This window comes from Charadrius vociferus, unplaced genomic scaffold (genome assembly GCF_000708025.1).
Source record: "Charadrius vociferus isolate BGI_N301 unplaced genomic scaffold, ASM70802v2 scaffold37, whole genome shotgun sequence".
NCBI classification, from domain to species: Eukaryota; Metazoa; Chordata; class Aves; order Charadriiformes; family Charadriidae; genus Charadrius; species Charadrius vociferus.
In genome coordinates, this window is record NW_009649457.1 from 87,365 (window position 1) to 101,147 (window position 13,783).

A 13,783-nucleotide genomic window follows, 5' to 3' on the forward strand; every position below is an offset into this window, starting at 1 on the left:
GCCCCGCCTCCGGCGGCTGTGAGACCCTGAATCGTCACCACGTAGCTGCTGCCAGGGCTGTGCTGGGTCAGTGGGTGCTCAGTGACGGAGCTGCTCAGCCGCAGCCTCTCCACCTCCAGGAAGCCACTGTCCTGCGTGCTCCTCGTGGTGATGTTCAGCTGGGGAGAGGAGACAGAGCTGGAGGGCAGCAGCTCCCACCTGCCCTCTGGGAACTGCCCGCAGCGCACCGAGACAGAGCCAAGCACCCCAGCGAGCCTCCTCTTCCCCATGACTGCTCCAGTTGTGGAAAGCTCCCAGCGAGGAACTGGCAGGAGCGTTGGCCCCATGCGTGGACCTCCAAGCAGATAGGAGGAGGAGGAATCTGGAACCAATGCTCAAGACGTCAGAGTGGCTGCCTCTGCGAGCAAAGGACCAAGCATCTGTGAAGAGCTGAGGGCAAGAGGGAGGCTGTTCCTTTGCAGAGGTACACGTAATGAGCTTGAGGCCAGGTCACTGGCATGGTATTGCAACACTGCAGGTACTGTGGTGACTTCCCCCACCAGAGGAGCCCTGAACTGCTATTTCCTCCCACGGTCATCACGGCTTTCCCTTCTCTGCTCTCCCCAGGCTGCCTGTACAGAGCTCCAGGCAGGAGGCACCTGGCAAGGTGAGAGGGACTGTGGGGACTCCATGGTCCCCTGGTACCTGGTATCCGATGATCTTCCCTTTGCAGGAGGGCAGTGGATTCCACGTGAGGGACCCCGTGTTAGGATCCAGCCACAGCTTCTCTGGTTTGTCTGGCACTGGAAGCACAGGAGGAAGGGGTCATGCATGGGGCCAGTGAGGATTTGTCCACCACAAAGACTGAATGTGCCACAGTTGCAGCAGCAGCAATGGTGTGGTGAGGAGGGGGAGAGTGAGGAAGGGAAGTGCTGTGCTCCAAGCCCTGCACAACTCCTTCCCCAGTGCCTCACAGGATCTGATCAGCCCCAATCCCAGGATCATTATTGCAGGAATCTGATGACCATGCTGAGCTGCTCAGCAAAGGGGACATTTACATTTCATGTAGACAGACACATACCCGTTTCCTTTGTTGTGAAGATCAGTGTGTACAGGTTCGTGCTGGGGTCCCTGGAGATGGTGACACTGTAGACAGTGAAGGGCTGCAGAGGGGGACAGGTGAATGTTCCCTCCTGGCCGTGTAGCATCTCTTCTCCCCTCACCTCCTCAGGCTCGCAGGGAGGGGAGGAAGGCATGGCCAGACGGCACGTGGCCCACATGTACTGGCAGGCATTGGGGAGCCTGCAGGTCCAGTTCAGCTTGATACTGGTGCTGGAAATCTCCAAAGACCCGGGGACAACTTGGAAGTCCCCTGTGAAAGAGGCATTGCAAGAGAGTTACTTCCTTCCCTTCCCCTTCCAGCCTTGCAAGTTCAGACAGTCCTGCTTCCTACCCAGCTGGGAGGGAGGAAAAAGCACCCCTTTGGTGCTTTGGGAGAGCGCAATGGTACACATTTCTTCCCGGCCTTGCAGGAGCTGCTTCCAGGTCATTAAACCTCATGGCACCGGTCCCAGGGGACTCCCACGACCCTCCCATGCTGACTCTCACCCAGACACATTCCCAGCATCCCACCCCTGCAAAGTACTGTCCTGTTCCTGATGCCTCCCTTACCAATGCACTCCACATCAGACCGAATGTCGATCCAGTAACCTCTGCTGTTCATTCCACGCCAGACTCCTTTGTGTACAGGATTCCCATAGCTGGTGGGCTGCTCCTTGACCAAACATTTGATTTTGGTGAAGGATGGTTGGAAACCCTCAGGGCAGCTCAGCACCACTTCTTCGTTTGTCTTGTAACTCTGCTGGTCGGGTGCCAGCTGGAGTCTTGAGTCCCACTGGGGTTTTGGGCACGTTCCTGGTAAAGATGGAATTGGGTGTTAGTCGAGGTGGGGGGTGGCAAGCTGGGTCAGGGGTGGGTGGTGGGATATCAACAATCATTCAGTTTGGGGTAGAGCTGGGCAGACAAGAGAGCTCCTGATGCCTTCCTTACCAATGCACTCCACATCAGACCAAATGCCGATCCAGTAACCTCTGCTGTTCATTCCACGCCAGACTCCTCTGTGTGCAGGTTTCCCATAGCTGGTGGGCTGCTCCTCAACCAAACATTTGATTTTGGTGAAGGATGGCTGGAAACCCTCAGGGCAGCTCAGCACCACTTCTTCGTTTGTCTTGTAACTCTGCTGGTCGGGTGCCAGCTGGAGTTTTGAGTCCCACTGGGGTTTTGGACAAGTTCCTGGCAGAAGTGGAAGTGGATGTTAGTTGGGGTGGAAAGTTTCAAGGAGGTGGGGCAAGGAGTAGGTGGTGGGGTATCATCAACCCCCAGAAATTGCTCCAGCTGCTGAAGAGAGAGGCAAGGTGACATGTCAGTATGTGACCCCTCAGCAAGACTTACTGGGAAGGGACTGTGTTTCTGTACTGCTCAGGAAACACTGCAGGAGTTGCCAAGCTTGCCTGGCTGGTACTACCTTCTCTGTTGTCTCCTGCCTGGGCTGTCCTCTTCAACAGTTTGTACAGGCAACAGTGTCAAGGAGGTATGGTGGCATCCCTGCTGCTCAGCTGGGCAATGTCACACAGCTGTTGAGGGCGAAGGTAGAGAGGGGACATGGGAGAGGTGCTGCTGTTTCACTTACCAATACACTCTACGGCCCTCTCAATGTACATCCAGGCACCTGTGCTGTTCCTGCCCCACCAGGTATCTCCATAGACTGGTTCTCCAGAAATCACTCGCAGAAATTCCCTTGCACATTTGACCTTGGGGTAGGATGGCTCAAGATCTCCAAGGCAAGTCAGCGTCAGTACTTCATTCTCTTCATAACTGTCCTTGCTGGGTACAAATTGGAGTCTTTTATCCAGACCAAATGCCGATCCAGTAACCTCTGCTGTTCATTCCACGCCAGACTCCTCTGTGTGCAGGTTTCCCATAGTTGGTGGGCTGCTCCTCAACCAAACATTTGATTTTGGTGAAGGATGGCTGGAAACCCTCAGGGCAGCTCAGCACCACTTCTTCGTTTGTCTTGTAACTCTGCTGGTCGGGTGCCAGCTGGAGTTTTGAGTCCCACTGGGGTTTTGGACAAGTTCCTGGCAGAAGTGGAAGTGGATGTTAGTTGGGGTGGAAAGTTTCAAGGAGGTGGGGCAAGGAGTAGGTGGTGGGGTATCATCAACCCCCAGAAATTGCTCCAGCTGCTGAAGAGAGAGGCAAGGAGACATGTCAGTATGTGACCCCTCAGCAAGACTTACTGGGAAGGGACTGTGTTTCTGTACTGCTCAGGAAACACTGCAGGAGTTGCCAAGCTTGCCTGGCTGGTACTACCTTCTCTGTTGTCTCCTGCCTGGGCTGTCCTCTTCAACAGTTTGTACAGGCAACAGTGTCAAGGAGGTATGGTGGCATCCCTGCTGCTCAGCTGGGCAATGTCACACAGCTGTTGAGGGCGAAGGTAGAGAGGGGACATGGGAGAGGTGCTGCTGTTTCACTTACCAATACACTCTACGGCCCTCTCAATGTACATCCAGGCACCTGTGCTGTTCCTGCCCCACCAGGTTTCTCCATAGGCTGGTTCTCCAGAACTGACTCGTTGAAAATCCCTTGCACATTTGACCTTGGGGAAGGATGGCTCAAGATCTTCAGGGCAGGTCAGTGTGAATTCTTTATTCAGTTTGTAAACTTTTTTGCTTAATGGAAACTGGACTCTTTTATCCCACTGGGGTTTTGAGCACTTTCCTGTCAGGGCAAAAGTGTGAGAGTCCTTCTCAGGAAAAGGGGATGCTCAGGCAGGAGGGGGCTGAGGCTTTGCCGTGACTAACTGTGGTGTTAGCATTCAACACCATGAGAAAAACCCAAGGGCCCTCAAGTGCAGGAAAGGAGTGTGTGCCTGGGAAAGGCGGTGATATAGAATACTGGGAGAGAGGTGAACTGAGGGGCAGGATCTGGCCTCCTCTAACTTCCGCATAGCTTGCAACTTGGGAGCGGACAGGGAGGAGATGGAGGGGCAGTGACAAAACCTGTCCCACACTGAAGGTTTCTGTCACTCCATATCTTGGAGACTGCTGCCACTTTGGGCCCATCTCTGTGGCCAAGGTGTCTCATGGATATGACAGGATGTCAAAGGTCCCTCCTCGGGGAGAAGCACATGTAGCAGGGGAGACCTACTGCTCCTCCACTTACCCATGGAGCAGGTCAGGTTCTCTACCACTGGATGCCATGTTCCCTGAATGTCCTTCACCTCCCAAGCGTACTTCCAACCTGGAGATGTCCCTTTTGCGCATCTGATCACAGCAAGGTGAAGAGAGTCCTTCACAGAGCAGTTCAGTGTCACCTCTTCACTAAGCCTGTAAAACCTCTGCGCTGGGGTAAAGCGGAGCTTTGAGTCCCACTGGGGCTGCTCACATCCCTCTGCACAGAGGAGAAGAAGAAGGTGTAAACAGGTTGGAAAGAGGTCTGCTGTGTGGTTTGTTGCCCTGATTTTGACACTGTCCAGCTTGTTTCGTTACCACATTCGACTCCAAATCCTTCTCTTGCAGCCTAGAGCAGAGTTAACAGTGGCAGCAGTCCATCTCAAGAGCAATCCCATCCATCCCTACAGACAGGTAGGCTTCCCACTCAGGAACTGTTTGGGTAAGGCTGACCAGGGATTGGGATCATCCCCAGTCTTCACACAGAGGTCCTTCTGCTCCCACCGCCTTGGCCATATGCCCAGGAACTGTTTGAAGGCGCTGGGCTTACAGTAGTACACAGTGCCGTCATGCTTGTTCCTGCCTTTGAACCCCTCCCCAGGAGCACACACCCCTGGCAGCTGCCCATGGCAAGGTGCTGAGATATAAGGAGACCTGGCATTACCAGGACAGGGAAGAAAGCCAAGGCATCCAGGTCCTGGATTGTCACCAGGTAGGGCTGAGACATGACCACGTCACAGAGGGTCTGCTGTCAGCTTAGGACCTTGGGATTAGGGTGGTGTTGGGCTGTTCTTACCCTTGCAGGTGGCAGTCCCATTCCACAAGGTCTGGGTCCCGCTGGAAATGCATCCCAGCCAGCAGGATCCAGCAGCCCGGTGGATGCTGCTCTCTCCTGTGGTCTCTCCCCCAAAGACAGGGGCTGTGGGAGTGCACCAGCCCTCGTGAGTCTGTGCTGGTGCCACTCACCTGCATTCCTGTCATCCTGCTGGGCACGAGCTGTTCACAGCCATGTGCATGCTCATTTGCAATAAAAAGCCCACTCAAGTTGCCAATTCACTTTTTCTCTGCAGGTTACACTTGTTCTTTTCTCCTTTCCATTCCTTGCCCAAAATGCCTCCTGGCTCCTAGGACTGGGTACCACCTGTCCCATATCCCTCCCATCCTCACCCAGGAGGGGCAGCACCCCTACATCTGGGTTGGCAGAAAGGACTCAACAAGGGCTGCAGGTATGTATTTAACTAACTGCATGTTTAGTTGCGTTTTGCAGTATGTAGATTGGGCAATTGGTGGAAGTAAATCTTCGTATTCATTTTCCATTAGTTTCTAGACAGAAGTGCTGCTGTCTCTCTGCATGGCACTAATTTGGGTCTCTACCCTTTGACCAGATACCAATTTTCATGTAATAAGTAATGTACCTCTCTGTGAGCTCTCCTCATTCAACAAATTAATCTGTAAGTACCGAAATGCTGTGCAAAGTCACCAGAGTGCTGCCAGGTGAGCACAGTGAGTTTACACTGCCTCCCAACACATCCAAACGGCATTGGGACTCACCACAAAACCATGATTGCTCTGCACTCATTGTGCAGCAGTCCAACAGACCACAATAGACACGTCATCTCAGCCAGAAAAAAGCCCCTGCCAAATAACTTGAATAAATTCCACCAGACTGAGAAATCGAGCAGCGGTTCGTTCAGGCAGGTGAGAGCTACTTGTGAAGGTGTTTCCGATATTTCACTTTGCATTTCAGGGCCCAAAATCTTGCCTGTACAAAGTGTGTTCCTTGGTGGGGATCCTTCCAGCTTAAAGTCACAACAGCAACTGAACAATCGAAAAGAGGTTTGCAGGGCCTGATCTCGAGCAAGAAGCAGTTTGAGGGAATGAAACTCCTCCAGTGGAGACAGCCCCTGGAGCCAAGGGGGCTGTGAGTGCCCATGGGCACAGCTGGCCTCTCCCAGACTGGCCCAGTCTTGACCTTCAGTGCAAATGGGGCTTGTTGCTTTTCTTTTTCCAAGTACTTCCTTCCACGCCTCCTGATAGCTGTTACAGTCCCCGCAGTGGCACAAAACCTGCCAGCAGCAGAGGAGATGGCAACCTGCTGGGCAGGAAATGAGGAGGGAAAGGGAAATTTTCCTTCGTGCGCAACCTGCTGACACAGGTGCAGATTTCAAGAGATATCTGGGACAGCGTCTTCCTACAAACAGCGATGCTCTGCTGGCAAGGGTGGTTGCAGATGTATGCCAGAGCTCTGCCTTGCTCCTAGCCCACCAAAACTTGTAGTACCCTTGATGTAGCAAAGCATTTGCTGCTGATCCAGCCATGAAGGAGGTTTTGGACCTTGTACGGTGCTTCCTTACAGAGACCAGGGGTAACACTATGTTTAAAAAGGCCACATCTCATGGTTGCTGCTTTAGCAGTATAATACAGTGCAGAGTTACTGTAGTATAAAAAAGAATTAGCCTTTGTTTAAAGATTATGCTTTTTTTTTTTTTTTTCTTTTTTTACTAAAAGGTGAAGGTTCTGCATGCTGAAATTGGGAATATTCAGCATTATACTAATTACTGTTGCCAGGCACTTAGAACTGATCCAGCCTTTCCATGTCTTAGTTATGGGTGATTCACTGAAGCACTGTGTAAGGCTCCCAGCCTGCAAGTGGGTGTGAAGGGATCCCTTGGGCTGAGCTGGCGCTGCAGCCACACGTTTCTGACTAGGCTGGCCACCTTCACCAGGGCTCCAGTGAATCACTTCTCTTAAACCTGTGCATTTATCAGCCCTAATCCTTTCCCAGAGGCATCAGCATCTTCTCCCTTTTCTTCTTTTTTTTTTTTTTTTTTTTTTTCCTAGGTGAAAAGGTCCTAGCAGAGGTGCAGTTTTGCTCCAGGGCTTCCTCAGTCTTCCCAGTGGTGTCTGCTTAGGCATGAGACGCTGCTGCAACCCTGTGCAGCATCAGGCAAGGGCAGATGACTGAAACGTGGCTCTGCAAAGACCGCACGTGTGCCAGCAGTGTGTCAGTGGCCACATCTGCCCTTTGGGCACAAGGACTACCCCGGTGAGCAGTCCTGTGGGCAAACCCTCTTGCTCCCTCCTTGCACCTGGCTGTGCCTGTGGAGCGCCTTGCAAGCACCAGCGGGATGACTATCCTCTGCAACTCGTCCTTTCCTTTCCGACCCCTCTGAGCTGTAGGGGTGGTCATTTGGCCCCCTTTTTTCTTCCTTGGAGGTTCCCCTGTGCACTTTGGCCTGCCAGAAATAGCTGTTCCGTGTTCACGTGGGGCAGGCAGGGGCTGATACAGCACCTGGACCCAGGCTGGGCATGGACCACACCGCGCAGACCCCGAGGGCTGGGTAGGAGAGATCAGCAAAGGCAGGCAGAGCCCACAGCTCATAGAGCTCAGAACCCTTCCTGGTGGCATTTCTGATGACTGCTTGATGGTAAAGCCTAGAAGTCTCTGCTTCCCCACAGAAGAGAAGACACTTTTAGTCCACGTCTGGTTTTGTCTCAAGAACATCGCTGAATACAACCCAATTCAGCCTCCCTTCTCTATGATGTCCAAGCCTAGCAGGCATGTGGTTATCACTTGAGATTCACTGGGAGAAACCAATCCATGACCGCTGGGTGCAGTCAAGATGAACAGGCTGGGGGGGGACACCTCTGTCCTTGCCCCTTCCCCAGTCACTCCGTAACATTTGCCATGGGAAAAGATCTCCTTGGAGGAAAGGAGACTTTGCTCTGCCCAGGGTGGCTGTTTGTGTGCTTTGGTGGTGGCCATGGGGAGCTGTGCGGCACACATGAGTCAGAAGGTGTCGGATCTCCACCAGGCTGGAGTTCACCACTTGTGCAAAGGAGACGGATGCACGTGCCTCTGCGTGGGGGGACAGGGCACTGCTGGAGAAGGGAGGGTGCTCAGAGATAAAGGGGAAAGAAACACTCAGCTTCTAGCCTTGTAGGGACTAACAGCATCCGGAACAGTAAAGAAGCAGTCATCAGACACTGTTTTTTACCCTATGCTGTGGTATGCAGACTGCCGCCCACAGGACCTCCACCCCCAGCTATAGGAAAGAGGCTGAGACAAGTGAAATTTCTGCATGGAAAATATGGTGTAGACGTGACCAAACAGGCACCTCTTGTAACGTACAGTGTGTGCTCACTGCAAAACGGAGAATGCCAAATGCCTAGGCAGAAGGGGTAGCAAAATGTTAGTCCGTTTGCCTCATATAGCCAGAGATTAACCGTTATGTTAGCTGACGCTATTCAGTGAATACCCTCCTTGTTAATATTCTTTAATACCCATGAATATAGTAAGCATTTCACAAAAGTATCTGGACTGTCTGTCCCTGCTGCAAAGGAGTTATGAGCCTGGCAGGCAAAACAAAGCCCCAGCATGCTCCAGAAGCAGACGTCAGGGAGGATCAGGAGAAAGGAGAAATAGCTGTGCTGGTAATTCAGGTCAGGCTCCTGGGTTCAGCGCTTTGCTTACCAGCAAAAGATATACGTTCTTACATCGTTTTATCCCATACAAGAAGAATAAAATAAATAAAAAAAACCCAAAGTAAAATCTAAGGAGCAGCAGGCAAAGTTCAACCCTTTTCCCCTGGCAGCTCAGCAGCTAACAGAGGTAACAGCAAAGCGCGCTGGAGTCTTGCTGTGTTTGATGCCATGTGCGTGCCGAGAGGAGCTAAGAAAAGCAAGCACTGTTTCCACCAGTGGAGAGTGGTATTGTAAACCACCGAGAAGACATGCATGGGTCTTAAAGCCTCTCGTCGCTAGCAACCAAAGCTGCGGAGCAGGTCTTTAAGAGCGATGGGCAGTGTGAGGTTCGGGAAGGGGCAGAGAGACCTTGGGGCTGCTCTGCTTGTGAGCGGTGCCAAGGAAAGGAGGCGGTGAAGAAGGACACCGAACAAGTCACCGCGGGAAGGAGAAGGAAATGGCAGCGCTGTAACCGGTACTGCTCTGCCATGCAAAAGGACATCCGACACAGTTTCAGGAACACAATGCGAAATACTTGTTTCCTGAATCTGTGCTCTGGTAACGGGAAGTGGAAGCGTGGTGGAGCACACAGTTCGCAGCACCAAGGGTGTCCAGCCCCAAGGCGCTTCTCCGCAGCTTCTCTGAGCGTTTGTGTTCCCCACAGGATTTACTCTAGGCACTGTTTGAAATTCAAGTCCCACTGACACCAAACCTTTTGGTTCGAGTGTGGCCTTATTTTACCTAGCACCCTCCCACCCACCAGGCATTGCAGCTACGGTCCCAGTTAGGGCTTGTTGTCAGCTGCTACTAAATCACTGTGTAAAGTCAAGCAAGGCTGGCGAGAAAGGGGCCAGGGCCAGCGAGGAAAGCATCCCCTAAAAGCTTCTCCACCTGCCTCTCGGGCACACGGGGACTGTAAGGAGATGAGGCTTTCGTACAGGTGAGGCATCTCAGGGGAGAGAAAAGCCCTGTGAGAAGAGCACAGTAAGACAATAAGGTGACAATAGGACAATGAGACAACACATCCTGCTCCGTGCCTGGTGCCCTGTGACGTGGTGAGCAGAGCAGCAGTGCTGCGCTGGTTTGCTCTTGTACAACAGGCACCGACCACATCCTCTGCCTGCAGCTGCTCTGCTCCTCCCCGGGCTCCCAGTGGCACCACCGTGTCCCCTCAACTCCCACCCAGCGCTGGAACACAGCTATGCCGTCTGGCCCCGTTTGCTTGGCAGCTGCCAAGCTTCATGGCCCACGGCCCTTCCCCAAAATAATTGCCATGCCTGCGACTTTTCAGGAGCCGGTGCTGCTGGTGCTCAGTGCTGGGGGGGAGAGACAGGGCGAGCTGGGAAAGGCAGCCCAGCAATTTTGGCACACTGAAAGGGGACAGCCCGACATTACCCGGCACCCTGGTGCTCCCCAAGTGTGCAGGGGATTTTTTGGATGCCTGGGAGGGCACAGCAATGTGCAATGGGAGCAGCTTGTCTACTGTCCCCACGGGGCTGTTACCCCTCCCTGATTGTACCCTACATGTGCCAGGGTCATGGCAGATGCTCAGGAAAGGGGGACCTTTGGGCCATGTTCTGTTCCCATGTCCCTAATCTCTTCCCAACGGCTTTGCCCTGCCTCACTGCTACTGTCTGCCCCGCAGAAGCCCATTCCACCCTCATGGGGATGGGAAGGACTCTCCAGCCCCAGCCTGGCCATCCCCCTTGTCCTGTCCCTTAGTGAAAGAAGGCCCCTGATCCATCCAGTGGGGACCTCGGCACAGGTCTCGCGATGGAACAAGCCCACGTGCTGAGGATGCAGGCAGGGCTGCCTGCACTGCTGGCTGCTGCTGCCAAATCCCCCTTGTCCTGTCCCTTAGTGAAAGAAGGCCCCTGATCCATCCAGTGGGGACCTCGGCACAGGTCTCGCGATGGAACAAGCCCACGTGCTGAGGATGCAGGCAGGGCTGCCTGCACTGCTGGCTGCTGCTGCCAAATGTTTTTGTCTTGGTTCCTCTTTTCACAAACACCAAGGTGCAAACTCAGCAATACCGTCTCTGCCGCAGCCAGCCCCAGATTCCTCCAGGGACAGCTGGGTGACCGAGATGGGCAGAGTGTGCCAAGAGTCTGCTGGCCAACAGGTCCCCACTGCATCCCACAGCATATGATACAGCCAGTTCCTGGCCTTAGCGTGCACCACGCAAACAAGCTGGAGAATCATGCAATGCTCAGTCACGGTTGCACATGCTGGCCTGAGAGGACAGCTTCACTGGGGGATCTGAGCAAGGGGAAGCCACTCTGGGCAGGAGGATAACCTTGGTCGCATGTTTAGCCCTTGTTTTTTGAGTGACAGTGCGCTGTCAACGTTCCCTGCAACCACAGGGACACATTTTCCATGGGAACAGGATCCTATCATTCATATGACACAGTACAGACCCTGCCATCACTTCAGATCAGCAACTAAAGGTCCTGGTCACATTCTCTGGCCTCTATCATAGCCAGGGTCCTTAATCAGCAGGTTTCTCTAGCCTGCGTCAGCTCAGACACGTCCCGGCTGTGGGTCAGGGCAATAGAAGTAGATGCTAGTGTAATGGCTTTCATCACTTAGCTCCAGCAAAATTAGTTTAGAGAAATACTCCAATTCAGACAGTGCAGAGCAATGCAATGTCATGGCCCCTGGACCACAGCTCAAACCCCAGACAGTGCCACGCTGAACTGATCCACCAGCCTTCTGGGAGGTCAGATAACATGTGAGCCTGAAGATACCCGGTAACTGACTCTGCAGCCTGTGTAGGAAGAGCCCATCAAAACTCTGGGGGTGCCCTGCCCCTCTGGCACCAAGAAAGCCCGTTAAAGAGCAATCCCAATGCATAATAACTTCTTCCCACAGGGTGCCCTGGAGAACACAGGGCTTCCGCTCACAGCTCTTCCAGGTCTTTTCTAGGCACCAGCACCCATCTCCAGTGCAGTGAGGACATGGCATCTACACACCATGCAAAGACAGATAGCTACCTGCTGCTCCCAGGGACGCTGCCCACTCCAGGGAGGAATGATACAGCCCCTGAGGAGGCTTTTCCAATACACTGAGTTTTACCGCTCTCCGTCCCCAAACAGAGCTTCACCCCACCACAACCCAACTAATGCCTGTGTGTCTCAGGCCCCGGTATGAACATCAGCTCCAGTCCTCTCTGATACAGCTACTGCATCTAGCATGCAGTAAAGAAACACAGCAACCTTGCAGCAGGAGAGCAGTGAAACCTTCTCTTGCGGGATGAGGACCGAGCACTTCTTACCTGTTTCCTGCGGTACTTTGGAGAAGTTGGTGTCCGGCTCGTCCTGCTCCAGTGCTGCCAGCAGAGCTGTGAGGAGCATGGGAAATACCCATCGCAGGGCCATGTTTGCTTATGCTCCCAGGGCAGGACTGATATCTCAGCCCCGCTGGGTGCCCCACAGCACACCCGTCTGATTGCAAGAGGTGCAAGCACAGAAAGGAAACAGCCACGCAGAGAAATCACATCTGGTGCAAGAGGCTTCCTCATTGGAGAGGGAACCTCCACCAGTGTCAGCGCCGCTTTCATTCTTCTCTTCTGTGCACCGGGGCAGCTTCACACCCCTTTTGCAATCTTGCTGCTCTCTGGTCTCTTGTCTGAAAACCAGAGTTTTCAGGCTTTCTGGCAGGAACAACTACTAGCCACAGCAGCTATGTTGCCTCCTCTCCTGGCACAGATCTCAGCAGTCTCAGAAGGACTTGTGAGCTGTGCTGGTTCATGGTCCTCCGGGTTTTGCAGAAAGATGTAGCTTCCATACTCACGTGGTAAAGTCAAGCAGAGACTACGTCAGGACAGCCCTCACTCTGTTACTTCTTGATAAGGACTGTAATAAAAGGGACTTCTGAAATGCACTGATGATCTTTACCTGGCAGTGTCTGCCACGGGCAGGAAAGCAGATGCTCGGGAAGAAGCTGGCGAAAGCCTTGGGGACCTGGAACCCAAGTGCTGCGGCAGGTTGTGTTGCTGACACATGCTAGAAGAGGGAATGACCGTGAAGTGGTCAGAAGGTGGCACAGGCGCAGCAGTGGGCAGGGAAGGGGCTGCTGGTGAGTCTGTCTGTGCAGCTGGTGGCACTGGCCATGGCAGCAAGCCCCACCATCAGAAGCGGCCCAGGGCAGGAGTCGATGAATTTGTGTTCCGGCTTCCCCAGCTGCCCAGCAGCCCTTGCTGGATTGTGCTTGGCCCACATCCCAGCTGAAACACAGAGCTGGGAGAAAAACAAGCCCTGACATCTTTTTCTGAGGCTTCACAGCAGGGCTGTGGCCCCTTGTGATGGCCTTCCTTTTTATAAGGCTCTTCAGCAAGGCCCATGTCTGGGTTTCAGTTGGGACGGGCTTAATTTTCTTCCTAGTAGCTGCTGTGCTTTGGATTTAGTATAAGAATAATGCTGATACAACACATATTGTTTTAGTTGTTGCTAATTAATTCTCATATGTAGATATGGTGTAGGGGGGAACTTTGTAGAGTAGGGTTGGACTCGATGATCCCAAGGGTCTCTTCCAACCTAGACATTTCTATGATTCTATGATATTAAGACAAGGATTTTTCAGCCTCCCATAGAAGCTGAGAGGGAGCATAGACAGGACAATCTGGCCAAAGGATTATTCCATACCACAGACATCATGGTCAGTGTAGAAATGGGGGTTGGCCAGGAGGTAGAAACCCACGATCACTGTGCGGAATGGGCTGGGCAATCGATCATCGGGTGGTGAGAGCAATTGCATTGCATCACTTTTTTTGTATAGTCTATTATTATTATTATTATTATTATTATTATTATTATTATTATTATTATTATTATTATTATTATTATTATTATTCCTCTTCCATTACTGTTCTATTAAGCTGTCTTTATCTCTACCCATGATGGGTTTTTCTCCTTTTTCTCCTTCTCCTCCCTATCCTACTGGGGGGAGGCAGGTGGAAGGGAGTGAGTGAACTGCTTTGTCATCCTAATTGCTGGCTGGGGTTAAACCACAGCAGCCCTGTACTCCCAAGCCTGGGGTCAGGCTCTGCTTTCTGCTGATGCACATCCTCTGCTCAATTTGCACACTCTGCAACACCTTTATTCAGCAGCATC

The 13,783-nt window shown here is 52.7% G+C and overlaps 1 protein-coding gene across 1 annotated transcript in view; it reads right to left on the reverse strand.

Annotated features, from left to right (window-relative positions):
* Nucleotides 1-12,049, reverse strand: part of LOC104290620 (receptor-type tyrosine-protein phosphatase kappa-like) — a 23,209-nt gene extending 11,160 nt beyond the window's left edge. Inside the window, exons 1-5 of the mRNA XM_009889737.1 lie at nt 11,947-12,049; nt 2,029-2,271; nt 1,061-1,351; nt 685-782; nt 3-158 (exon numbers count right to left, since the gene is read on the reverse strand). Of these exons, the coding sequence (XP_009888039.1) occupies nt 3-158; nt 685-782; nt 1,061-1,351; nt 2,029-2,271; nt 11,947-12,049 (891 nt within the window). The remainder of the gene's footprint in view (nt 1-2; nt 159-684; nt 783-1,060; nt 1,352-2,028; nt 2,272-11,946) is intronic.
* Between the last annotated feature and the right edge of the window lie 1,734 nt (nt 12,050-13,783).